Genomic DNA, 27,359 nt, shown 5'->3' with positions numbered 1-27,359 from the left:
AGACATGACCCAGTGCTTGCACAGGGGATACCTTTACCTTTAACTTACTGTTGTCCATATGTCTATGCCTGGAATTGGTTTGTCTTAAATTTGTTTTATGTATATCAAATCTTATGCCAATAAAAGGTATCTGAATCTGGATCTGAAAAGTATGTTTCTTGAAGTTTCACCTCTTGGGAGCCTATTTATTTTCTTTTTCTTTTATGCTAACAGCAAAGAGAAGAATTGAACGTACAAGAGATAACCAGCTTATTCTGACCATGTCTTCCAACACATAATTATCAAAATGATGGTGATTATTTCTCCCAGCCCTGAAGTCTCTTGATAGTTCACGTAAATCTTTGAAAATGTAACTGCAAAGAGTGCAAAGAGTAACTCAAGTAGTTTCCAGTGTACCATTCTGATCCGAAGCTCAGGAGACAGACAGGCAGTTGTCAAGCTGTCTGGTCACTGGTGTTTTATTTAGTAGGATTTCTAAGGCAGGTTCCAGAATAACATCTGGAGACCGTATGTATAATGTGGAAACTGGGCATCCTGTGTCTTGAGAGAAAATGTGTATTTAGTGATGTGGTCTTGAGGCTTTTGCTGCTGCTTTATGTAGCATGCAAGAGAGATACAGAGAAATGTACCATTGGTGAACCTCTCCCTGTTGTCCATAGGTATTTTCAATCTGGGGACCTCATCATAGGAGGCATTACTTCCCAATTCATACTGCCTTCTGTTGAGAATGACTTCAGTCAACACCCTCACCAATCACAGATTGGTGAGAACCTGTAAGGCATTATTGATCTTGCTAAATTGTATCATTTTCTGAGGAGTTCTGCATGTCACAGATAGATAGATGAACAGACAGACATACCCTGTTGTCATTTTAGACCTGAATTACCTGTTAATAGTAACATAGTAGAACTGGAAGTTATAATTTTATCCAGTTTGCCTGCAAAAAACATTTTTTCCCCCTCCTGTAACTTTCAGTTTGTGAAATCAGTCCAGCAAAGATTTGAATCCAGGACTTTCTCTGAAACAATAATTAATACAGCTGATACATCACCCTGCAAGTCACAATCGAATCTAAAGAGTTCCTGCTCTTAAACATTTCTTGATTCAGTGAATCAAGTGATCTCTTAAAGTTTCCAGTTATGGTTCTAAATTATATAGCATCGTATCCCTGTCTTCTTATCTCTTTCCATGCATTGTTTTCTTTTTTAAAGGCAGGGAATTTGAATTTAACTCGCTGAAGATTTTTTTTGTATAGGCTAATGACATTTTCTATAATGCCCTGAACACATTACTCCATCCTTCCACCAACTAATTTTCCAGTTGTAGGTTGTGACTTAAAAAAAAAAATTAACTGGCTATTTTTAGAACATTCTTTTTGCTTAGCCAAACTTGTTTTAAAATTATTTTCAGCTCTTTGAAATTGATTTTTGGACAATTCAAAAAGCAAAAGCAACCAGTTTTTGAAGGGATTTCAGCTGAATTTAAAGTTTACATTTAATCCCCCCCCCCAGTTATACAGGCAGTTTAAATACTTGCAGAAATGGTATGCAGTTTGATGCTATCACACATAATACACACTCTAAGACAACTGGTTCAATAGGAGCAGACTATAAATGTAATAAATAAATTAAAAAACAAATCCCTAAATAAAAAAGTGCAATTACAGTATTCTTCTGGGTATGATGTATCTTCTTGGTGGAAGAAGATTGATGTGATAATTATTTTACTGACTGGATTTTTCCCTTTAATGTTGCATATGACTCTCATTCCAGTGTACTGACTAAAAACTACCAGCATATTTTGGCTTTGGTATTTGCTGTGGAAGAGATCAATAAAAATCACCAGATCTTACCCAACGTCACTTTGGGCTTCAATTTGTATGACAGTTATTTTGATGCCTGGTGGACCTACCATGGCACACTGGAACTTCTTTCAATGTACCACCGATTCATCCCCAACTACAAGTGTGGGATCCAGAATAACCAGATAGCAGTCATTGGGGGTCTTTACTCTACAACCTCCCTCTACGTAGCAGGGATTTTGGGCCTCTACAAAGTTCCACAGGTAATAGAAAAGAGGATCAGTTAGTTAAATTTTCTTCACTGGGCCCCGAATAATTCTGGTTTGGTCTTGAATGTTCTTGTGTAATTCAGTTGTTGTGATTGTGATTCTAAGTTCATTCTCCATTCTTTTGCTGGTGTGCATGAAACATGGCCTCCTTTTCTGATGAACCATTCAAATCCTTAACAATGAAGAGCACCTGGTTTTATAAAGAACTGATCAACGGGGATAAAAGTGTGTCAGGTTTTTAAAAATCACACATGTAACCTTTATCTTTCCATAGTTCACTTATGGCTCCATTCCAAGGAGGAATGATAAAGCAGAATCCGTGTCCATCTACAAAATGGTCCCCAGTGAAGCCTATGAGTATGCAGGGATTCTCCAGCTGCTGCTGCATTTCAGATGGGTGTGGGTTGGAGTCCTTACAGCAGATGGTGACATTGGAGAAAGGTTTGTGCAGATACTACTGGCAGTTTTCCCTCTCAGCGGCATCTGCTTTGCCTTCATAGAAAGACTCAAGACAGTTTATCTTGTTAACGTTTTTGACTCTGTCAATTTGTTGGTGTCAACATACAGTGTTGTCATGGAAAGCAAAGCAAATGTCATTATTGTTCATGAGGAACATGTGATGCATTTGAGATGGTTATTATATTTACCCACAATGGGAATGGTGACAATGGCCCTTCAAGGTAAAGTGTGGATTCTGACAGCTCAAATGGTGTTGACATCCTTGAGTTATCAAAGGAGTTGGGACATACAAGATATCCACGGAGCTCTGTCCTTCAGTGTTCATTCAAATGAAGTACCAGGATTCCTGGATTTCCTTCGGGCCAGAAAGCACTTCTGGACAAAAGAAGATGGTTTTGTCAAAGATTTCTGGAAAGACGCCTTCAGCTGTGTGTTTCCACCTTCATTTGTTAGCAAGAATAGTGAGAGAACCTGCACTGGAGCAGAGAAGCTGGAGAGCCTTTCAAGGTTATTCTTTGAAGTGGCCATGACTGGCCAGAGCTACAACATCTACAATGCAGTCTATGCTGTTGCCCATGCTTTGCATGCCAAGCATTCATGTCAGCATAGCCACAAAGCCAGGGTTGATCGAAGGATATTGAAAGTTAACAATCCACAGTCATGGCAGGTAGTAGTGATATGCAGCAGTGCAATAACTGTGATCTTTTCCACAGAAGGGGAGAAGAGGAGCAGAAGGGATGGGGGTTTGGCATCTTGGCTGGAAAGGTGCCCCAGCCCGTGGTGGCATTTAATTAGGACAACTGGAAAGAACCTTACAGATGGCGGTTGAACTACTGCAGGGGTGGGAATCTGCCTCCTTCGCCGTGTCCTCTACTGGCTGGCTGCATTTGGATTTTGGGGGTTTGGGGCTGTATTGCCATGCACCTGATATTCTTCCTGCCACATTTACTGTCTGGTAGTTCCACTTCATCAATGGTTGCTTATCCATTCTAATCAATATCATTTTTTCAATCAAATGGAGTAAGTCCAGTGATGCATCAGGGCCTCACAATGCTCTGGTCCCTCGCAAAAAGGCATATTGGCCTTTAAAACTTTATACGGGGGAGGGGAGGCAGGGAGGTGTACTTTATACAGGGGAGGTGTATGTATGGGCATGCATGTATGTGTGCTGTTTCAAGAGATTTGTGGGAGGTGGAAAGATTTCTGCTGAGGAGCACCAATTTCCCACACATACAACACCAACACCAAGATACCGTTGAGTCTTTCCTTTCAACTTATGCCCAAGGTGTCATGATTTAGGCCACACCCAGGCTTTTTCATGAGAAGTCTAGAGACTATTGTTCAGCATGTTGTTACTGTTGGGGCCAAGATATTTTTCTGCTTCTTCTTCCCCCCATCAGCACAAGATAAGGCACTCTCTTAATGGGTATAGGATTGCATGTATATTATCTACCTCCAGGGCCATGGCATGTGCATTATGGAAGGGTGGTGTGTATACATTTTATTAGCTAGGTGCCATGCTAAGTATCCCATGTTCACTGCCTGCTACAACAAACTGAACAAACTCAGACAGAAGGACTGTGACATTTGTGAGCAGTTGACAATGCATGTAAAGGTCACTTGGCTAGATGCCTCCCCTATTATCAGTTTGCATCATTTAAATGTATATGTTTTCTCTATTCATTTCAGCTGCACTACTTTCTTAAAGATCTCTCTTTTAACAACAGTGCTGGAGACAAGATTGCCTTTGATTGGAACAGGGAACTGATGGAGGGATTTGACATCGTAAACTTGCTCACTTTCCCCAACCAATCATTCCACAGAGTGAAAGTAGGGCGACTGGATCCCCATGCTGCCCACGACAACATGCTCACCATCTATGACCAGTCCATCATGTGGCACAGCAGTTTTAAAGAGGTAGGATCTGAGGGAAGACAATTTGTTGTGCGTCCATTCTGAATGAATGATTCTTGACAGGCACAGGGAATTTTACTGAATGGAACTGATCTTCTTTAAGAAATATTTCCTGAAGTTTCAGGTGTTTCTGTGTTTATCTTTGGATATATATGGGAGTGGCACAGAACTGAAAAATATGTTTTGTGTCACAGTTTCAGAGATGTTAAAGTTCATCATTTTCACTACAAATCAGGATCGTAATTTACCATATAAGAAAACCACATTGCAGTGGGTTTCTGACCATTTATTTTATTAGAGGCAAAAATGAAGAGGACATCTCAGATTTCTAGGAAAGTTTTTTTTATCACCAAATGGCACTAATGTTTTGGCAAACCATGGCATCCTCTCTCCTAAAGACCCCTAAAGTTTCTTGAAAATTGAACAAGGATGACGCATTTATAACCTCTTGAATAGCTTGTCAGCAGTTAACCTTATCTCCAGAGAACAAGGAGAAAAGCTACCTAGCTATCAATAATAATCAGAAATAGACATGATGCAGGCGCCGTTTGGCCCTTTACCACCAATGACCCGTGTTAGGGCCTCTGATGATCCACGGCAATGCAATGTAGATTACTCAGCATTCCCTATCTTGCTGTGGTGCCAGCAGAGGCGTGGCTGGGGCAGGCCAATACATAAGAGATGAGATTCCACCTCCCCCACATCTACAGTGTCTCTGCAGGGGCACAAAATGCCCTGTTTTGGTTTGCTGTACTGCGGAGTCCAACGGGGCATTTCTATACCCCAATGATTGTGGAATAGTGGCATGCCGCTATCCCACCATCCTGTGATGAGACTCTATGCCCCCTTGCCCCCCCCCTGTTTCCACCACTGTTATGAGTCACAGCAGAAATTTCCTGCCCCAGAGTTATGCATGTGCATGCCTATATTCTCCTAAAGGGTAATAATGTATTTTCCCCTATGTTATAACCAGAAATTGCCGTCTTCTCTCTGTACGGAGAGCTGCCAGCCAGGTTACAGTAAGAAAAGGCAGGAAGGGGAGCCATTTTGTTGTTACGATTGTGTTCCATGTACAAGAGGAAAGGTTGCAAGGCAGAAAGGTAAGGGTTAATGCCTCTGTCCTCAGTCAGCTGTAATCTGCTTAGCATGGTGCTCATTTTGCACTAACCTGATAGATCATTAATGCTGCCTTTGTTGTTATTCAAACATTCCAGTTCACGCCATCTTGCCTCCCCATTAAATATAAAACTGCTCTGTTTTCCCCAGCTATACAAACAAAAAAACAATAGTGATGATATCAAAATTAAACGGAGCTCTTCCATCAGGTGTTTGGCTGAGGTCATGTCTAGGAACAATGAGGCCCCTCCTCAGGCTACATGGTGCCATCTACTGTACCCCACCCGGGTGGGTGGATGGCTGTGGGAAATGGGGGCGGGGGACTGGCTATGCTGCCAATCTCAGTTCAGGTTGTTTTTATTATCCTGTCGGGATTGTTATGGTACTAGATGTGTTTTTATGTTTTATGAGGGTTTGATAAAGTAATGTGCCTCGAGTCTCTAGAGCAGCAGGCTTAAAATCTAAATAATAACAATAATAACAATACTTCTACAACTATTACTACTACTAATAATAATAATGGGCTTTTGGTATCTATTCTGTATAATATTTACCACATAAAACAGAATAAAATGGATCGGTGGAAAGGCACACAATGACATTTTAAGAGAAGAAAAAGATACAAGGTTCAGGGTGCTTTCAATGTGATGTCGGCATTGTTAGGGGACTAGATGGGGCTTTATATGTTTTATGGGGATGCTACATTGTAACCCACCATGGGTCTCTAGAGATGGCAGGCTAAACCCGTCAAAAGAGGCCAGGCAAAGCACACGGTGCATTAAAGGCAACAGTGCGCTCCCACAACCAATGCCAGGGCATCATGCTGCCCTAGCTCTTTCCCATGCATGAACCCTGGAATCTCCTTCCTCCCTCCTCCTTTCAACTCCTTCTGCCCGCCTAACCCACTGTCTCAATGGCGCCCCCCGGGTAAGCTCAGGCCGCTTTATGTTAATAGTTTTACAATTTTTGAAATGCCCAAGATATGAGCTGATATTTCTGAGGCCAGAGTTTAGCATTTTATGTTGTGGGATAGCAAATGCAGGTATTTTTGTCCTCAATATCCTAACATTCGTTAACTTCATTTCCAGACATGCTTGAGTGCTTCAAATGCCCAGAAGATCAATATCCAAACAAACTCAAGGACTCATGTATTCCGAAGAAGGTCAGCTTCTTATCTTATGAAGACCCCCTGGGGATCAGTTTAGCTATCTCGGCACTTTCATTTTCTTGGCTCACCATTGTGATACTGGGAATCTTCATGAGGTATCACAACACGCCAATCATTAGAGCCAACAATCACAACCTCACCTATGGCCTTCTTCTCTCCCTCTTGCTCTGCTTCCTTTGTGCCTTGCTATTTATTGGGCAACCTGTGAAGATGACATGCCTCATAAGACAAATTGCTTTTGGCATCATCTTCTCCATCGCTGTATCTTGCGTGCTGGCAAAGACTGTCACGGTGGTTCTGGCTTTTATGAGCACTAAACCAGGATCCAGAATGAAGAAACTGGTGGGGAAGTTCTTCGCAGTTTATATTGTTCTTTCCTGCTCTCTTATCCAAGTGGGTATTTGTGGAGTTTGGTTGGGAATCTCTCCTCCATTTTCGGAAGCGGACATGCATTCAATGACTGAAGAAATCATCTTGCAATGTAACGAGGGATCTCCTACCATGTTTTACTCTGTTTTGGGCTATATGGGTTTCCTGGCCTGTGTCAGTTTCATGGTGGCTTTCCTGGCCAGGAAGTTACCCAACAGTTTCAATGAAGCCAAGTTCATCACTTTCAGCATGTTGGTGTTTTGCATGGTTTGGTTATCCTTTGTTCCAACCTACCTGAGCACAAAGGGGAAATACATGGCAGCTGTGGAGATCTTCTCTATCTTGGCTTCCACTGCTGGGTTGCTGGGTTGCATCTTTGCCCCTAAATGTTACATCATTGTGTTTAGACCTGAGTTAAACAACAGGGAACAGCTAATCAGAAGAAGAGTGGCAATACGATTACCTGAGTTCGGATGAGGGGGCCATTTGTCGCGGGGGGGGGGCTGACACGGCAAAGAAAACACTGTGGGTGAGCCGGGACTACATTTCCCAGCTCCCCTAGCATGGCGCGACAGGAATGGCAGCAAGGGGAGGGGCTGGGAGCTGCTGTGTAAGAGGAGCCACGTGAAGTGCCCAGCCTCTTTTCCCCCTCGGAGCCGGGAGCCACACCCACCCTCCCTCCCTTGATGTTATGTTACAAAGGTTTCGGTTGTGTGATTGTTAGATTTAGTATTTTGAAAAAATGTCACAGCTGGAAGATGGTGCACTGGAAGCAAAGTTTTCTAGAAGGGGTCAAGCTTGCGCGCTGACCTACTGGTTTAATGGGGAACCTCAAAAGGGGCTGTGTTAAAGGGCTCGCATTTCTGGGTGGCAGGCAAAACCCACCAGAGGCAAAACACCATGCGAGTTTCGCACTACGAGGCCACCTCCCGCAGGTTAGCAGGATGTCCTGGTGAAGGCTTTCTAAACAGAATCACCTGTTGAGGGATCTGCTATCAATTGGATGTGCCTTGTGGTTGGCTGACCACAAGAGGGCAATATCCGCTTCCATGCTTGGTCACCTCCCACAATGAATAAACAAGCTGTGGCCATTTTCCATTCCATAAAAGTTTCAGCGTTTTATTGAGATCATAGAATCATAGAATCATAGAATCATAGAATCATAGAATCATAGAATCATAGAATCATAGAATCATAGAGTTGGAAGGGGCCATACAGGCCATCTAGTCCAACCCCCTGCTCAACGCAGTATCAGCCCTAAGCATCCTAAAGCATCCAAGAAAAGTGTGCATCCAACCTTTGCTTGAAGACTGCCAGTGAGGGGGAGCTCACCACCTCCTTAGGCAGCCTATTCCACTGCTGAACTACTCTGACTGTGAAAATGTTTTTCCTGATATCTAGCCTATATCATTGTACTTGAAGTTTAAACCCATTACTGTGTGTCCTCTCCTCTGCAGCCAATAGAGATGTGTCTATTTCCCCCTGCAAGGCAAATGAATACCATTAAAGTGTATACATTGCAATGTACATGGGTTTCTTCTGAGACTGCCCCTCCATTACAAATGACTTGGAAGTAGTATGAGTGCCAGTTAACGCAATTACAAATGGCCTTATATGTTCCTTATGTTTCCATTTTAGTTGCTTAATAAATTTTTATATCATTATTAACATGCAATGAAATGATTTGTTGTTCAACCAAAAAACAAAACAAAACATGGGTGTATGACCAATTAAAGCTTAACAATGAGCAAAATCTATGTTGTTTGAACTCTTTGTCATATACCTGCCTATTTCAACTTCTGTACCCTTTAGAAACCCCTGAAACATTCCCCGGGCTCCCAGAAACCCCAGGATTTTCACAATTTTGTAGAACATGCTTATGAAGCATAGCTGTGTATACACTCACATAGGGCCCTTCCCCTTCCCATGCCTTCCAGGCTCATCACTAGCCATTCTGGGGGTGCGGGTGGGTTGGTTGGCATGACCATATATAGGCGTATTATGATAAATGTTTATCTCGCTACCAATGTAGTTCTTTGTCTTTGCACAGTATAATGAAAAGTGACTTATTAGAAGGTGAGCAAGACTTAGTGTGGCTAGAGGTAAAGTAAAATAAAATAACTATGTATCAATATTGACTAATGTAGTTCTATATTGTGTTGGAGAAGATACCACGACTGGTCAGTCAGTCAGTAACCTTTTATTGGCATAAAATGTATAATACATATAAAAGTAGGGTTTAAAATTTCAACAAAATAGTAAAATGGGGTTACATAACCAAATAGATCTTAAAATGATTAAATAAACTATAAAAGATAAAATACAAAATACACGACTGGTCATGTGTGGGTTAGGTTCCTGTTCAGGTGAATTTTAAGATGTGAGATGTCTGTACTTTGTTGCTTTTCTCATAATCTTTTTCTAAGCTATTCTATTTTATATTAAATTTTTAAAATCATTTTAAGAAGAACTTACTAATTTCTGCCTGTTGCGTACTGCAGTTGGGGCATTGTGGTCAACCAGGATACATTGACTGGCAGGTAGGTCAGTCAACGCCAGGATCTGTTCATCCCAAGCTTTGTCAAGGCATCTTACAGCTGTGGGCAATAAAGTTGTGGCTGTTTTTCTCCAAAATATTGAGAGTGATTGGGTTTATTGGCAGGTTTCCGTGGGAGGAGTCCTTTGCCGTTGCTAGCCATCCCCCTTCCCTAGGCACTGGGTTTGTGAACAAATATAGTAAAATATTAGTTCATTATCCTATGAAGTCTCTCATTATTTATTTATTTATTTAAATAATGGGACTTATACCCCATCCCTCCCAGCAGGATGACTTGGGGTGGCCTCCATCGTTTTAAAAATCGCATAGATAACTATATGAACAATTCATCTATAGCATTAAATTAAAACATTAAAACTTAAAAACATTTAAACCTTCCAAGTTGAACTTATTATCTGATTTGTCATCAGATATTACTGTCTTTAGTTTTTGGTTTTGGGGCAGGGGGTGTACAGCCTTATAGAGGGAGCATTTCAATATTTTTGTTCACGTCGTCGTGATGTTCATCGGCCCCAATCAAAAACTTGGAAGAAGTGTTCCCTTCAAAAGTGAGCCAGCTCTCAAAGAGCCTGCAGCTCTTCCACAAGCTCATTCCACCAGCTTATGGCCAGGATTGAAAAGGTCCTGGCCCTTGTTGAGGCTGGACATAGTTCTTTAAGGCTAGGGATCACCAGTTTTCTGGAACTGGGCAATCATTATGCCCTTGGTGGATATAGTTACTAAGTGGTCCATATGTTAGGCCCAGTCCATGTATGACCTTGAAGGTTTGTACCTTAAAGTGGATCTGGAATTCAACTGGGAGTCAGTGTGGCTGCCTTAGAGATGACAAACATATTCATAACAGATCTTGTCTTCTAACACGTATGATTATCAAAATTATGGTGATTAATTTGGCCCCCTCTAAAGTCTCTTGATAAACCCACTAAACATCTGAAAATGAAACACTAAACCATGTGAAGAGTAACATAAGCAATGTCAATTATCCCATTCTGAGCTGAAGCTAAAAAGGACAGACAGGCAATTTTCAATGTCTGGTGCTCAGTTCTCTAGGAGTTATAAGGCAGGCTCCAGAAGAGCATCTTGATAGAATGAATCACCATTCACATTACTCTGGTGTAGTTCTGAAGACTTTATGTATAATGTGGAAACCAGGCATCCTGTATCTGGAGGGAAGATGTGTGTTTAGGAATGTGGCACAGATACTTTTGCTGCTGCCCTATGTAGCATCCAAGAGAGATACAGAAAAATGTACCATTGGTGATCCTCTCCTGGTTCTTCATAGATATTTTCAGCCTGGGGACCTCATTATAGGAGGCATTACTTCCCAGTTCCTATTGCTTTCTGTTGAGAATTTCTTCGATCTCCACCCTCGTCAGTCAGCGATTGGTGAGACCCTGTAAGGCATTATTATGCTTGCAAATTTATATCAGTACTTTTTCAGTAGTCTTCTGAGTTTGATGCATCTAATTCAAAAATAGTCCCCTTGTTGGAGCACAATTAATGGGACAATGATCTTACGGAGTGAAAATATTCCTTGTAATGCTGTCTACAACTCTTATTCCAGTGTGCTGACCAAAAACTACCAGCATATTTTGGCTTTGGTATTTGCTGTGGAGGAGATCAATCTAAATCACCAGCTCTTACCCAATGTCACTTTGGGCTTCAACATGTACGACAGTTATTTTGCTGCATGGTGGACCTATCGTGGTACACTAGAACTTCTTTCAACGTACAACAGATTCATCCCCAACTACAAGTGTGGGATCCAGAATAACCTGATGGCAGTCATTGGAGCTCTTTACACTGAAATCTCTCTCAACATAGCAGAAATTGTGGGCCCCTACAAAGTTCCACAGGTAGTAAAATACATGATCAATAAGTCATATTTTCTCTTTGTCTCTCCAAATATGACATTATGGTATGGGTAATTTAAGATTGAGTTGGGCTAGTATTATCAATAATTTTCCTCAACAAAACACAACAGAGGAGAAAGAATATCACCAGGAGATTTTTATAATATTAAAAAACCTCTTGCTTTTGAAAGAAACTCACCAGGATTATCTCATCTGTTAAGAAGCCTCATGAAATTGACTTTTCTGGACTGAGTGCAAAAAGAGGAGGGAAGGAGATGGCCCTATGCTTTCCTTGTCCAGTTTACTACACACTGTAAAGGGAAAAAATACACTAATTTGATTTCCTTTTCTCAATGCTGTTTTTGTGTCCAGTGGGTGAAATTCCTAGTTTTTAAGGCATTTCCGCACATCACAAAAAATACTGTTATGCCAACTGTATGGCATAGCACTAAATATTATCATGCCTCCTGGCCACTCCTCACCTTCTTGCTGTCTTGCTGCCTTTTTGCACTTCTCACCTTCCACAAGCATGACTGGAAGTGGCGGAAGAGAGCAACATGCTTTATACAAGACTCTCTTCCGCCTTTCAATCAAGCTAGGAAGCCGATCCCCTTTCTTCATTTTTCAAAGGTCCTACAATGCCTGCCAACTTAAAAAAAAAGTTCTCAATTTCTTTAACAATATAACACATATCTGTCAAGTATGTAAGCTATGTTTATCTGCAAATCTCTCTCTTCTCCATTTACCCATCTACTTTACATTTGCATAGTACATTTATGGATCTGCTCCATGGAAGAATGAAAAAGCAGCAACCAATCCCTTCTACAAAATGGTCCCCAGTGAAGCCTATGAGTATGCAGGGATTCTTCAGCTACTGCTGCATTTCAGATGGGTGTGGGTTGGAGTGCTTACAGCAGATGGTGACATTGGAGAAAGGTTTGTGCAGACACTACTTGCAGTTTTCCCTCTTAGGGGCATCTGCTTTGCCTTCATAGAAAGACTCAAGAGATTTTATCTTGGTAAACTTTTTGACTTCATCAGTATGTTTGTGTCAACATACAACGTTCTCATGGAAAGCAATGCTAATGTAATAATTGTTCATGAGGAGCATATGATACATTTGAGATGGTTGTTATATTTACCAATGATGGGAATGGTGACAATGGAGCCTCAAGGTAAAGTGTGGATTATGACCACTCAAATGGTGTTGACGTCATTCAGTTATCAAAGGAGTTGGGACATACAGGATATCCATGGAGCTCTGTCCTTCAATGTTCATTCAAATGAAGTACCAGGATTCCAGGATTTCCTTCGGGCCAGAAAGCACTTCTGGACAAAAGAAGATGGTTTTGTCAAAGATTTCTGGAAAGAGGCATTCAACTGTGTACCTCCAACTCAGTTTGTTAGCAAGGAAAGTGAGAATACCTGCACCGGAGCAGAGAAGCTTGAGAGCCTTTCAGGGTTAATCTTTGAAATGGACATGATTGGCCAGAGCTACAACATCTACAGTGCTGTCTATGCTGTGGCCCATGCTTTACATGCCATGCAATCATGGCAGCACAAACACAGAATATTCAATCTTCAGGATCCATTTGCATGGCAGGTAATGCTGAAATGTGATGATAGGGTAACAAGTCCAAATAATTATTTGTTTCTTCACTGTTTCCCTGGGATCAGTGGCCTTGGCGTCTTCTCCTCCTTCCTTTATTTGGTCAGAAATAGAAAATAATAATAATTTGGGGGGTTATTGAAACCAGCAGTACAACTGCCATTTGGCTGCCACGACCTTTCAACACATGCAATCCCCAGCCCCTTAGAAAGATTTCCCGCAAGAAAAAGAAGAATTGGTTCTCATATGCTGCTTTTCAATACCCGAAGAAGTCTCAAAGAGGCTTACAGTTGCCTTCCCTTTCCTCTTTCCACAACAGACACCTTGTGAGGTAGGTGAGGCTGAGAGAGCCCTGATATTACTGCTCGGTCAGAACAGCTTTATCATTGCTGTGGCGAGCCCAAGGTCACCCAGCTGGTTGCATGTGGGGAATGTAGAATCAAACCCGGCTCGCCAGATTAGAAGTCTGCACTCCTAACCACTACACCAAGATGGCTCTTAAGGAATAATGAAGGAATGACTTCCCCTCACTTGTAAAATGGACCAATGGCTCCACAAACCTACTTCCCTAGGATTTTGAGTATACTTTGGGTCAGGATTGCTCTGCGCATTTTGCTCTGATCTCGGATTAAAACAGCAATCTGTTCAGAAGATAGACAAGAATACAGAAAAGTCATTATTTATTTATCTATTCTAAATATTATTTATTTATTTATTTAAGTATACTCGTTCTGTCTTGACCATCAAAGAGAAATGTGGACTATTAATGAAATTAACATCCCATTGTCCCCCAGAGAGACACAATAGAGCTTACAAGAATAAGTTGGGAAATTGTATATATCAGGCAGCAACCCCATTTCCCTATTTATTTATTTATTTATTTATTCATTCATTCATTCATTCATTCATTCATTCATTCATTCATTTACCACCCTCCTCGAAGGCTAAGCCACTGTGGAAAGACTTTGGCTGTGAATCATGGACTAACATAGCAAGGGCTGAGATTTCTTTGGTTCTTACCTTTCTGCTGATGTGCCTTTGACCCGATCTATGCTTTATAACAGGATGTGGGGAAACCATAGTTCAGCAAGGGGTTGCATATGGCCAAGCTCTTCTTCCCCCTCTTCTCCTTCCTCACTTACAGGAGCATACAGTACACCATATATGATGGCATATGCATTATGTAACATCCAGGACCATGGAGAAAGAATAGCTGGATGCCTCCTATGTTTACTGGCGGCTGTTATCAATATACTCAAATAGAGGAACTGGGAAAAGCTCCCGCTTGGAATATTCCAGTGGCAAATTAGTTTCACCATGCAATGTGGGGCCGTGGGGGGTTCTTTATTTTGCAGGAGGGTGGGGTTGGGTTCCATGCAATCCTACCTTCCTGCAGTATGAAACTGAATTCCCTGGTCCACCCCACAGCACCACAAAGTGCTGTGAAGCCAACCAGGGCATTCTTTGTCCCCTTTTTTCCCCTCCTGTTGGCCCCTGCCGCAGCTAAGGGAACACCGATTCTCCCATGTTCCATTAACCCAGGCCAATTGAGGACCTGATCCATGAATACTCTCTTCCATATGAATACCCTCTCAGCCTTTCCCGCCCATGCAGAATGGGCCCTTGACACATTTGGCTAGATGGCTCATCTATTATCAGTTTGCATCTTTTAAATGTTTATGTTTTCCTCATTCATTTTAGCTGCACTACTTTCTTAAAGATCTCTCTTTTAACAACAATGCGGGAGACAAGATTTCCTTTGATCATAACAGGGAACTGATACAGGGATTTGAAATAGTAAACTTGATCACTTTCCCCAACCAATCATTTGACAGAGTGAAAGTTGGAAGACTGGATCCCCACGCTTCCCACGACAACATGCTCACCATTGATGACCAATCTATCACTTGGCATAAAAGTTTTAAAGAGGTAGGGTCTGAATGAAGATAGCCTGATAGTGCTTCCAATCTGAATGAATCATTCTTGGCAGGCACAGTCCGTTTTATTGGGTGGAACTCATCTTTCAGTAATGATTTCCTAATGTTTCAAATGTTTCTCTGTGCATTTTGGATATATATATTAGAGGTATATACTTGAAAAAAAGTTTTAATTTTGCATCATAATTTCATAATAGGCAAGATCATAATTTTCATTACATTTCAGGAGTATGTTTACAAAAATCTGAAAAGTATGTTAAATCAGCCATTTCTTTTACTATTGGATAAAATGCAAAGGAAATGGTAGATTTCTGGAACAGCTGTTTTAATATCAAATGGCACAAAAGTTTCAGCCAACCAAAGACTTCCTCTCTACTAAAGACCCCTGAAGGTTCAAGAAAATGGATAACAGGGTCCCATTTACAGCCTCTTGAAGTGGCTCCCACCAGTTAACCTTCTCCTCAGGGATCAAGGAGAAACGCTAGCTAGCTATAAATAGCAATTAAAAAAATAGTCCAGACTTTAGTTCAGGAAAGGGCTCAGAATGGAGTATGAAGTCCATATCATGATCCGTGTACTCCAAGCAAGGTCCAGACAGAAGCTTCTAAAGCAAACCTGAGACTTCAACCCGCAGAAAAACACCACAAGAAGTTAGAGGGAAATTTCAGCATAGGATAGTGTGGTGGCCTTAAGAGCAAGTCTGCTAATCCCTCTGGAGATCAGGTTGGTTGGGGAAAAAATTTCATTTTTGTAGGAAAGAGGAAGAATCTGCAGGCAGACAACTGAGAATATGTCCTTATAAAATTCTGCAAAATGTATGTTAGTTATTTAAGAAACAAAGGGGTGGGGGCAATATGAACCAAAATGTGTAAGCTTATTTGAGTGTGCATATTTACCCTCAGATTATTTGGAACACGCCCTGGAGTTGTTGAACACACTGATTTTTGCCACCAAATCTCAACTGTGGTGAGGGAGTTTTTGTTTTGTTTTTACACTGAACTGTTTTGAGATTTATCTTCAAATAGCAGATATAGCCAAAGTACAAAGCGTGCAAATTTTTCCATAAAGGTCTACCTTCTAAGGAATGTAATTATTTGATGCTAACGGTTTATGTATTACAAAGAGTCCACTATTATGTCTGCAAAAGTTTGACTCTACAAAACTGCAAGCTAGAATATTTTTTAAAAAATGTGTTGGTCTTTAAGGACCTCTCTCTAACTCACACTAACATTGTGGGTCCTTAAGGAAATGAAAATATCCACTTATGTTCTCTCAAATGATAATCTATTTTTCCCAATGTAATCACCAGATATTGCCCTTTTCCCTGTGTACTGAGAGCTGCCAACTGGGTTCTAGAAAGGAAAGACAGGATGGGAAGCCATTTTGTTGTTACAATTGTATTCCATGTACAAAAGGAAAGATTTCAAGCCAGAAAGGTACCTAGATTGTCGAATTCTTCCTGTTCAGACTATTTCCATTTGAACTTTCTTCAGCTGATCTATGTCCTTTTGCCTTTTTTGTACTTTCTTAGTTCTTTTAATCCAGTAGCAAGATATACTTTTGTCACTACTTATTTAGGACTATCCTAAAAAAAGTTATTGAGAAATTATACTTTGTAGGGTCAGTGTTCAGAGTTCTATTTTTATCTTCCAAATGGTGTTGAACAGAAAATAAACATTCAAAAAATAAAAAGTAATTCACACAGCAAATTATATATTGTATAATCCCAAATACAAAAAGTTTTTCAAAAGTTTGACAAATCTAAATGTTTCTTCAAAATGCTGGATATACAGAAATAATATTTATTTATTTATTTATTTATTTATTTATTTATTTATTTATTTATTTATTTATTTATTTATTTATTTATTTATTTATTTATTTATTTATTTATTTTTCTGTGCCACCCATTTCTTTGCAGGTCTGGGCGGTTTAAATACATACATACATACATACATACATACATACATACATACATACATACATAAAAATAAATAAATGGTCCGCATTGCTGTGGGACCACAAAGCTACATTCCCCAAATTAATACCACCTGGGAGCTCATTCCAACAAGCTGGTACTAGGCCCTGGTCAAGAACAGACCCATTTCATTGGGGCTGGGGATCACCAGCATGTTGGCACTGGCTGAGTCCAATAGCACTTTTAAGACCAACAAAGATTTAATCAAGGCATGACCTTTGGGGGATGCACTCAGTCTGTCTTTAAGATGCACTGGGCCCAGACTATGTATGGCCTTAAAGGTTAATGCCAACATTTTAAACTGGATCTAGAATTCAACTGGAAGCCAATGTAGTTGCTGAAGAATTGGTATCATATGGATCCTCCAAGAAGTTTTAGTGTGGACCTGGGAAGCCACATTCTGAACCAGCTGCTATTTTCAGAGTAGAGATAAGAGAAGGCCAGTTTACAGCAAGTTACAGTAATCTAGCCTAGAGTCAACTCTTGCATAGGGCACTAGTAGCTTAGCTTGATGAATATTATACAGAATCATCTTAGCTACTCTTGTGACCTGAGCCTCCGTAGTCAGGGAGGCATTAAGGATCACTCTTAGACTCCTGGCTGATTGAGCAACTGAGAGCTGCACACCTGTCAGGCTTAGCAAGGCATGCTACCTGGTCTGGCCCTTTCTCACCCTGCCAGAGGACCTCCATCTTCAAGAGTTTGAGCATCAGACAACTTGGTTGGAAGTAATCTGCCATGGCCTCAAGGCATCTGGCCAAATAATGAGAGGGGGCACCCAGCTGTCCATCAAAAGATAGAGCAGGGTATCATCCTTATATGGGTGACACCCAAGCCCAAAACTCCAAACCAGCTGGGTGAGGGGGCACATAAAGATGTTAAATAATGTACGGGAGAGAATTGCACCTTGTAGAAATGTTATTGCTGTTTACCTCATGTCAATTCAAATTTTAATCTCCATAGTATGATCCTGAAATTCATATCAGTACAAGATCAGGGACTTTTTCTTTACATACAAAACAAAATGATGTTTGGAAGTTTGAGGAAATTCAAAAGAAATGTTTTCATTTTCAGACATGGATGACTGCTTTAAATGCCCAGACGATCAATATCCTAACAATGATAAGGATTCATGCATTCCAAAGGATGTCACTTTCTTATCTTATGAAGACCCATTGGGGGTCAGTTTAGCTATAACGGCACTTTCATTTTCTTGTCTCACCATTTTGATACTGGGAATCTTTATGAGGTACCACAACACGCCCATCGTCAGAGCTAACAACCACAACCTCACCTATGGCCTTCTTTTCTCCATCTTGCTCTGCTTCCTTTGTGCCTTGCTATTTATTGGGCAGCCTGGGAGGGTGACATGCCTCATAAGACAAATTGCTTTTGGCATCATCTTCTCCATTGCTCTATCTTGCATGCTTGCAAAGACTGTCACAGTGGTTCTGGCCTTCATGAGCACCAAGCCAGGATCCAGGATGAAGAAACTGGTGGGGAAAACCTTTGCCAACTATACTGTTCTTTCCTGCTCACTTATCCAAGCAACCATTTGTGGAGTTTGGTTGGGAGTCTCTCCCCCCTTCCCAGAAGCTGACATACATTCAATGACTGAAATAATCATCTTGCAATGTAACGAGGGATCATCTACCATGTTTTATTGTGTCTTGGGCTATATGGGCTTCTTGGCCTGTGTCAGTTTCATGGTGGCTTTCCTGGCCAGGAAGTTACCTGACAATTTCAATGAAGCCAAGTTCATCACTTTCAGCATGTTGGTGTTTTCCATGGTTTGGCTATCCTTTGTTCCAGCCTATCTGAGCACCAAGGGGAAATACACGGTTGCTGTAGAGATCTTCTCTATCTTGGCTTCCACTGCTGGGCTGCTAGTTTGCTTCTTTTCCCCTAAATGTTATATCATCATATTACAACCTGAGTTAAATAACAGGGAACAGCTAATAAGAAGGTTAACGTCAGTACGTGCATGCCATTAAAATACGTATATAGCCACGCAGTTGCAGTTTTTCTGAAATTATCTCACCAATCCAACCTTTTCAAAATACTAGTCAGAGTCAGATTCTCTTTATTGGCATAAGAATGGCAAAGCATCAAACTAAAAATTTAAACAATTTCAGTTACAGATTCTATCATGGAAAGATTTTCATTTAATTTGCCAACAAAGACTTAGCCACTTTTACAATTATTCATGTGTCCTTCACACTTAGCATAGTTTTAATCCAATGTCTCTCATCAATATAGAAAGATCTCAATTTCTTTAAATATTCAGCTAATGCATGTTGATATAGAGAAAACTTAGGACATTTCAAGAGTATGTCATATAATGTGCCCGGGATATTACACCCATGTCTCTCCTGAGAAGGGATCTTCAAAAATCTACCTCGAGTGAAGTTTGAGGGAAAGATGTTTAGGTGAGGTAATGGAAATGCTCTTTTTAATGGGTGTGTCTCCAAAATACAGAGATACAAGTGTATGGTTTTGTATATTAAAGGATTATCCCAGAAATGGGTAGAGAACCTTCTGTCAGGAGAAGAACCTAATAACTGGGCATCCAGATCTTCTTATTTCTGTGACACTGATTTTAGGATAACCCCTTCTTCTTGCCTGTTAAGGGTTGTGGTGTCCAGAACCATAATTTGACATTTCTGTGATATTTTACTTAACCAGTTAAGAGAGTAAGGATTACTCAAAACGTTAATCGGCAGACTACTTGGTTGAGCACGGAAATGAATGTTCAACCTATATTTGAAGGACTGAAGCCAAGAGCCAGGTAGGTTGGTTGGCCGAATTAGATGGGTGTCTGTTGGTCATCACACAATCGCTTCCCCGGGAGGACTCTAGGGAAAAGGGACCTGCTCTTCTGGCTGGGAGGTGGTGGGTTCTAGGGCACCCTTAGAGTTCTGGAGGTGTGTATGTAGTGTCAATAAAGTTGTGACCTTGTTAACACCAATCTGGAGTTGTGTCTTGTGTGGCCCACATGCCATCCTGCCAATCAAACACTGAAACAACATTCTCTTATTGGCACTGGATGGTAATTGGTTTATTTAACACATGTATTGTATATAAAATTTAGATGTCTGAATAGAGTCAAATTGCAGTTTGGGGGAAATAGATGAGAATCTTCAGGTATTTAGTAGTATCAAGTTTGCTAACATTATGTGGTAGCACACATTAAAATCTAGCAACACATTTTTCCCATACAAGAGTAACAGCATCTTTTCCTTAAGCTGCATACTATTCAAAATATCCTCTGGTTTGTCCCAAGTAAATCTTTCCTGAAGTTTCACGTATTGGGAGACAATTATTGTCTTTTTGTATTATGCTAACAAGGTAGAAAAGAGTTTAAATTTGAGATGACGAAAGATTCTGAACAGACCTTGTCTCCCAAAACCTATAATTATCATAATGATGGTGATTAATTCTGCCACCTTAATGACTCAGTAAACATTTTTTCAGTGAAATAGTAAAGAGCATGTAGAGTAACTAAAGTCTTGCCTATAGTACCATTCCAGTCTGAAGCTAAAAAGGACAGACAGGCAATTTTCGAGTACTCTGGTCACCGGTGCTTGATTCACTAGGATTTATAAGGCAGACTCCAGAATGGCATCTTCATACAGGATCATTATTCATATTGGTCTGATTTAGTTCTGGAGACTGCATATATAATGTGGAAAATGGGCAACCTGTTTCTGGAGGGAAGCGGTTTGTATAGGAAAGTGACTGTGGTGCTTTTGCTGCTGCCCTATGTAGCATGCAAGAGAGATAAAGAGAAATGTGCCATTGGTGATCCTATCCCAGTTCTTCATAGGTATTTTCAGTCTGGGGACCTCATCATAGGAGGCATTACTTCCCAATTCATACTGCCTCCTGCTGAGACTGAGTTCAGTCAACACCCTCATCAATCACAGCTCGGTGAGAACTTGTAAGGAATTATTTTTCATGCTAATTTATATCAGTCTAAATGGTTGCATTTGGTGTCAGGAGACATTTTGTGTTCAGAATCAGGCCTGTACATATTCCCTCATGACTTTTCTGTTAGAGTCTTTTGGACTCTAAAACATTTGGGATTCCCAAAAACTCCCAGATTCAAGTCCTAGAAATATATTCAGATCTAGGAAATTTAGGAATTTCCAATTCTGGGGGTTCAATAGACCTGAGAAGAGTACAGCGGTACCATGACCTCCAGTGATCTGGACATGATACTCCATTTGATACAGCCCAAAATCCCATTTGCCTTTTTAGCCACTGAATCACACTGTTGAGTCATGTTCAATGTATGGTCTACTAAGACTCCTAGATCCTTTTTGCACATGCTACTGCCAAGACAAGTCTCCCCCATCTTATATTGATGTATTTCGTTTTTCCTACCTAAATGCAGAACTTTACATTTGTCCCTATTGAACTTCATTTTATTCAACTTAGCCCACTTCTTGAGCCTATCAAGATCATAGAATCATAGAATCATAGAGTTGGAAGGGGCTGTACAGGCCATCTATTCCAACCCCCTGTTCAACTCAGGATCAGCCCAAAGCATCCTAAAGCATCCAAAAAAGTGTGTATCCAACCTTTGCTTGAAGACTGCCAGTGAGGGGGAGCTCACCACCTCCTTAGGCAGCCTATTCTAGCCTATTCATTACAATATTCTTCTGCTTAAGATCATCCTGTATTCTCTTGCTGTCTTCAGTTGTGTTTGCTACCCCTCCCAGTTTAATCTTATCTGCAAATTTAATGAGTATCCCCTCTAATCCCTCATCCAAATCATTTATAAATATGTTGAATAACACAGGCCCCAGGACAGATCCTTGGGGTACTCCAATTGTCACTCTTTTCTAAGAAGATGCTGAACCATTAACGAGTACCCTCTGGGTATGATTTGTCAACCAGTTATTGATCCACCTGACAGAATTAGGATCCATACCGCATTTTACCAACTTGTGAACAAGAATGTCACGTGGAACCTTATCAAAAGCTTTACTGAAATCCAGATAAACTATGTCCACGGCATTCCCTTGATCCAGCAAGGTAGTCACTTTCTCGAAAAAAGAGATGAGGTTGGTCTGACGTGACTTGTTCTTGTGAAACCCATGCTGAGTCTTAGTAGTAGTAGTATATTTATTTATGGTCAAAGACCAATAAAATGCAATGAAAATTACAAATACAAGGGGGTGAACTATATCAGGTGCAGTAAAATTCCATTATTGCTTAAACCAATCCAAAATGTTTTGTTTGACATATTCAAAAAACATATTCAAAAAACATTTTAAACAATTTAAAATACTTTAGCCTTATAAATGGATATTATTTTATGTCTTTTAATTCCCTTTGTCGAACACTGTAAGCAAAGGCAAAATTGTATTTGAATAATATGTCCAGGGATACAGGCAATTCTCAAACCTTCAGAGATGGTATGTCATTTTATTCAGACTATTGGCCCTGCAAGGAACTGGAATGGATAACCCTGCCCCTTGCAGATCCAGCTGTGTGTGTGTGTGGGATAAGAGGGCCAGGAGAAAGCTTCCATGTGCACACCATTATCATGTATGGGCATAGTTGCAAGCAGACATAGCACACATTTAGCCATACATTAAATGTATATAAATAAGTTTGTCATTGCAATATTCTTCTGCTTATGAAGCACATTCTTCTAAAACAAATACCCTTGGTGGGGCACAACTGATGGGACAATTCAAATGGGTAGCCATGTTGGTCTGAAGTAGCACAATAAAATCAGAGTCCATTAGCACCTTTAAGACCAACCAAGATTTGTTGGTCTTAATAAATCTTTGAATAACTCTTTGTTGGTCTTAAAGGTGCTACTGGACTCTGATCTTATGATGGGACAATGATTTTACTAAGTGAATTTTTTCCCTGTGATACTGTATACGACTCTCATTCCAGGGTACTGACTAAAAACTACCAGCATATTTTGGCGTTGGTGTTTGCTGTGGAGGAGATCAATAGAAATCTTCAAATCTTACCCAACGTCACATTGGGCTTCAACATGTACGACAGTTATAACACTGCATGGTGTACCTATCATGGCACACTGGAAATTCTTTCAACATACAACCGATTCATCCCCAACTACAAGTGTGGGATCCAGAATAACCTGATTTCAGTCATTGGAGATCTTTACTGTGAAACCTCCCTCAACATAGCAGAAATTTTGGGCCTCTTCAAAGTTCCACAGGTAGTAGAACAGGTGATCAATAAGTCATATTTTCCTTGTCTTTCCAAAAATGACATTGTGGAATGGGCAGTATGAGGCGGAAGTGGGGCTTGCATTTTTAATCGAACAATGGAAGCAACAATCCATAGACTACTGTTCCCAATGCATGCCCTCAGGCCTTCTGAGCTGCCGTCCTGTTGCGCTGATAGGTGACCACAGGTGATATTTGGCCTGGAAGGGCTAGAGATACAAGAGGTATAAAGAGGTACAAAGGGAAGGGACCCGATCTTACTACCCTGGCCTCAACCAAATGCCTCGTGGAAGAGCTCCATCCTGCAGGCCCTGTGGAACCCCGAGACTCCCTTCCATTTTAATTTGCCCTTTCATTTTAATTAGAACTATCTATTTGAATCTTCTCTGAATCTTTAATATTTAAGGGCTTCACAGTCTGCCTCCTTGGCCAGAAAATCTGGGTATAAATAAATACTGCCATATGATTGGTTTTTGGATGAAAAGTCAAATATGAATAACAGGCTGATTTCTAGTCAGAGATCATGGGGGGCGGGGCAGGTTTTCACTGCATCCGTAAGAAGCTACATGTCACAAAGATTAAAAATGCAAGAGGTTTATTCCCTACAGTGTTACTCATAGCTACTACATATGTGAATGTGTTTGTGTGGGAATCTCTCTTCTCCTCCACTTCCCCGTCCACTTCATCTTTCCATAGTTCATTTATGGATCTGCTCCGAGGATGGATGATAAAGAAGAAACCGTTTTCTTCTACAAAATGATCCCCAATGAAGCCTATGAGTATGCAGGGATTCTCCATCTACTGCTGCATTTCAGTTGGGTGTGGGTTGGAGTCCTTGCAGCAGGTGATGACAATGGAGAAAGGTTTGTACGGACAATACTTGCAGTTTTTCCTCGCAGGGGGATCTGCTTTGCCTTCTTGGAAAGATTCAAGACAGTTTATATTGATAACATTGTTGACTCTATCAACACGTTGGTGTCAACCTACAGTGTTGTCATGGAAAGCAATGCGAATGTAGTAATCGTTTATCAGGAACATGTGATGCATTTGAGGTGGTTGTTACATTTACCAAAGATGGGGTTGGTGACAATGGAGCCTCAAGGTAAAGTATGGATTATGACAGCTCAAATGGTGTTGACATCATTTACTTATCAAAGGAGTTGGGACATACAAGATATCCATGGAGCTCTGTCCTTCAATGTTCATTCAAATGAAGTACCAGGATTCCAGAACTTTCTTCAGACCAGAAAACATTTTCAGATAAAAGAAGATGGTTTTGTCAAAGATTTCTGGAAAGAGGCATTCAGCTGTATGTTTCCAACTTCATTGGTTATCAAGGGAAGTGAGAACATCTGCACCGAAGCAGAGAACCTGGAAAGCCTTTCAAGGTTATTCTTTGAAATGGACATGATTGGCCAGAGCTACAACATCTACAATGCTGCCTATGCTGTGGCCCATGCTTTACATGCCATGCATTCATGCCAGCACAAACAAAGAGCATGTGTAGCTAGGAGGATACTCTACTGGCAAGATCTCCAGGCATGGCAGGTAATAGCGACATATGCCAATGCAATAAAAAGACCCAGTATGTTCTTGTTTCTTCAGTGTTTTCTTGGAAGCAGGGGTCTGGGCATTTTCTGGAGAGCCACCTTGATGTCTTAGACAGGAGTGCGGACTTCTGATCTGGCGAGCTGGGTTTGATTCTGCACTCCCCCACATGCAACCAGCTGGGTGATCTTGGGCTCGCCATAGCACTGATAAAGCTATTCTGACCAAGCAGTGATATCAGGGCTCTCTCAGCCTCACCCACCTCCCAGGGTGTCTGTTGTTGAGAGAGGAAAGGGAAGGTAAACCGCTTTGAGACTACTTTGGGTGGAGAAAAACAGCATATAAGAACCAACTCTTCTTCTTCTTCTTCAGTAATCTCAGGGCTTTCTTAGCCTCACTTCCTTCACAGGGTGTCTGTTGTGGAAAGGGAAGGTGAATATAAGCTACTTTGAGACTCCTCCGGGTAAAGAAAAGTGGCATATAAGAACGAATGCTTCTTCTTTCTTCTCTTTTTCAAAAAGGGAAAAAAACCCTGAAATGTGGCAGTTATATAAAGGACAGGACCCAGCAGGTCTTGTGTAATTTTTGTGCCAGTACATTTATACACACCCAGAGAGAGCCCCTCAGAAAGATTTCTCATAAGCAGTGGTCCCCAACCTCCGGTCCAGGGACCGGGACCGGTCCATGGATCAGTCGGTACCAGGCCGTGGCTCCTCCCCGTCCTCCTCCCTGGCTGCTGCCTTGGGAGCTGCCCTGCCACTCTGCCACTGGCTCACCTTTGGTGCTCTCTAGCGGCTGCCATGGCTGGGGCTCCCCCCTTGGCTCCCCCCTCTCCAGCTTCTGCTGGCAGCACCACCAATTGGGTGGTGGGAAGTCAGGGGCGCCGGCGGGAAAGCATGTGGAGCAGGAGCTGAGGCGGTGGTGACGTCTTTTGGCAAAAGACACCCCCCCCCAGGCCTCAGTAAAATTGTCAAGCGTTGACCAGTCCCCGGTGATAAAAAGGTTGGGGACTACTGCTCATCAGGAATGATGACACCAAAAATATCAGAACACTGCCCCTCCGCAAAAAAAAGCAAACAAACATGGGTCTGAATACCATAGTGGTATTTGGGATCCAGGATTGCAGGAGTACTTGTTTTTTGTTGTTGTTGTTTTTGTTTGTTTGTTTGTTTTTGCATCCCCAGCATGACTTCTATAGGATTCTGAGTAAACTCTAGCTGGACAGCCCAGTTTAATTTGCTCCTAAGCAGGATTAAGGAGATAGATAGGAATACTGAATGGTCATTCAGGATGAAGTTAATTCAAAAGCATATACATTCCAGAGGATCCCCCCCTCCCCATGCTTCTCTTGCCCATCAAGAGGCCATGCTACAACCCACATTGAGGTCATTATTCTAGAAATTTGACATCTGGCTTTTTTCAAAGACCTGGCTATGAAACATATAGGCCAGGATGCCTTTAGTTCTTATCTTTCATCTTATGCTCAAGGGTTTGTGCCTTTGGCTACACCCAGGTTGTAGAACAGGAAGGGGAGAAAGTACATTTCAGCATGGTGTTGCAGCTGGACAAGATTTTCTATACTATCTTCTCCCCACCACTGAAAGGAGAATGCAGTCCATTGTTTATGGCTTATCCATCATCCAGGACCATGATATATGCTATAGTTTACTAACTGAATACTATGCTGCGTGTCCTTAAGAAGAAGGACTGTGAAAAGCCACTGCCTGAGACATTTGGAAGACGTCACCAAGGCATGTAACATCCCATGATGCCTCACCTAGCATCAGTTTGCATCTTTGTATGCTTTCTTTCCATTATTCATTTCAGCTGCACTACTTCCTAAGAGGTGTCTCTTTTAACAACAGCGCTGGAGACAAGATTGCCTTTGATCGGAACAGGGAACTGATAGAGGGATTTGAAATAGTAAACTTGGTCACTTTCCCCAACCAATCATTCCACAGAGTGAAAGTAGGACGACTGGATCCCCATGCTGCCCACGACGACATGTTCATCATCCATGACCAATCCATCACTTGGCATAAAAGTTTTAAAGAGGTAGGGTTTGAGAGAAAATAACTTGGAAATGTTTACATTGTGAAAAATTGGTTGATGACTGGCATAACTGGTTATTGGCTGCCATCAATGAAATTGCCCCTTAATGTCCTCTCCCTACCCACCCCAAGCTCTCCCTACCCACCCTGGTTCACAGAGAAGCTTCATGTGAAGAAGTGGGAGATGAGACAACTGGAGTGAGGTTGGAGGAAGAATGACAATGAAGAATATCTCATAGGAAGCTTATGAGAGCCTATGAGATGGCAGCAAGAGAGGCAAAATGTTATTGTTATGCCACCTCCACTGAATCCACTAGGTCACAACGAGTAATTCAGTCTTTGACCACCCTTCAGGGAGGGTGCACAAATAATAGCCAATTATATATTAGCTGTGAAGCTTTTGCCAGCTATTTTTCAGATAAAGTCTCATCCATCTACCATGACTTTCCTCTAACACTGGAAAATCAGCATTCCCTTCCTGTGGGGCATTGGAGGCCCTAATGCGGGCCAGG

General features: G+C 41.3%; 2 protein-coding genes across 11 annotated transcripts in view; one reads left to right on the top strand and one right to left on the bottom strand.

Annotated features, from left to right (window-relative positions):
- LOC143826281 (vomeronasal type-2 receptor 26-like) overlaps positions 1-27,359 on the bottom strand; it is a 56,047-nt gene that overhangs the window by 6,070 nt on the left and 22,618 nt on the right. For 5 of the 10 annotated variants that reach the window (XM_077314998.1, XM_077314997.1, XM_077315008.1 and 2 more), the window contains one exon: positions 18,685-18,935. The exons of 1 other annotated variant lie outside the window; for it this stretch is intronic. The gene's annotated coding sequence lies outside the window, so the exon portion shown is untranslated. Of the gene's footprint in view, positions 1-12,667; positions 12,836-13,646; positions 13,757-16,564; positions 16,638-18,684; positions 18,963-27,359 lie in introns of those variants that run through there. 4 more of the 10 variants (XM_077315004.1, XM_077314999.1, XM_077315001.1 and 1 more) reach the window with 4 other exon arrangements.
- LOC143825142 (vomeronasal type-2 receptor 26-like) lies at positions 517-7,573 on the top strand. The gene is made up of 6 exons (XM_077313165.1): positions 517-659; positions 1,773-2,064; positions 2,345-2,511; positions 4,257-4,446; positions 5,417-5,543; positions 6,648-7,573. Exons 1-6 carry the CDS (start codon positions 517-519, stop codon positions 7,571-7,573), a joined length of 1,845 nt encoding a protein of 614 aa, XP_077169280.1.

Source organism: Paroedura picta, chromosome 16, assembly GCF_049243985.1.
Source record: "Paroedura picta isolate Pp20150507F chromosome 16, Ppicta_v3.0, whole genome shotgun sequence".
Taxonomy (NCBI): domain Eukaryota; kingdom Metazoa; phylum Chordata; class Lepidosauria; order Squamata; family Gekkonidae; genus Paroedura; species Paroedura picta.
This window is presented reverse-complemented; position numbering and strand designations above follow the sequence as displayed.

Excerpts from the sequence above, each read along its gene's own strand:
- LOC143825142 (XM_077313165.1), top strand. The coding sequence starts at position 517 with ATGTGGAAACTGGGCATCCTGTGTCTTGAGAGAAAATGTGTATTTAGT. Across the intron at positions 660-1,772 it reads CCTCTCCCTGTTGTCCATAG|TGTACTGACTAAAAACTACC; the intron begins GTATTTTCAATC and ends CTCTCATTCCAG. Across the intron at positions 4,447-5,416 it reads GGCACAGCAGTTTTAAAGAG|AAATTGCCGTCTTCTCTCTG; the intron begins GTAGGATCTGAG and ends TGTTATAACCAG.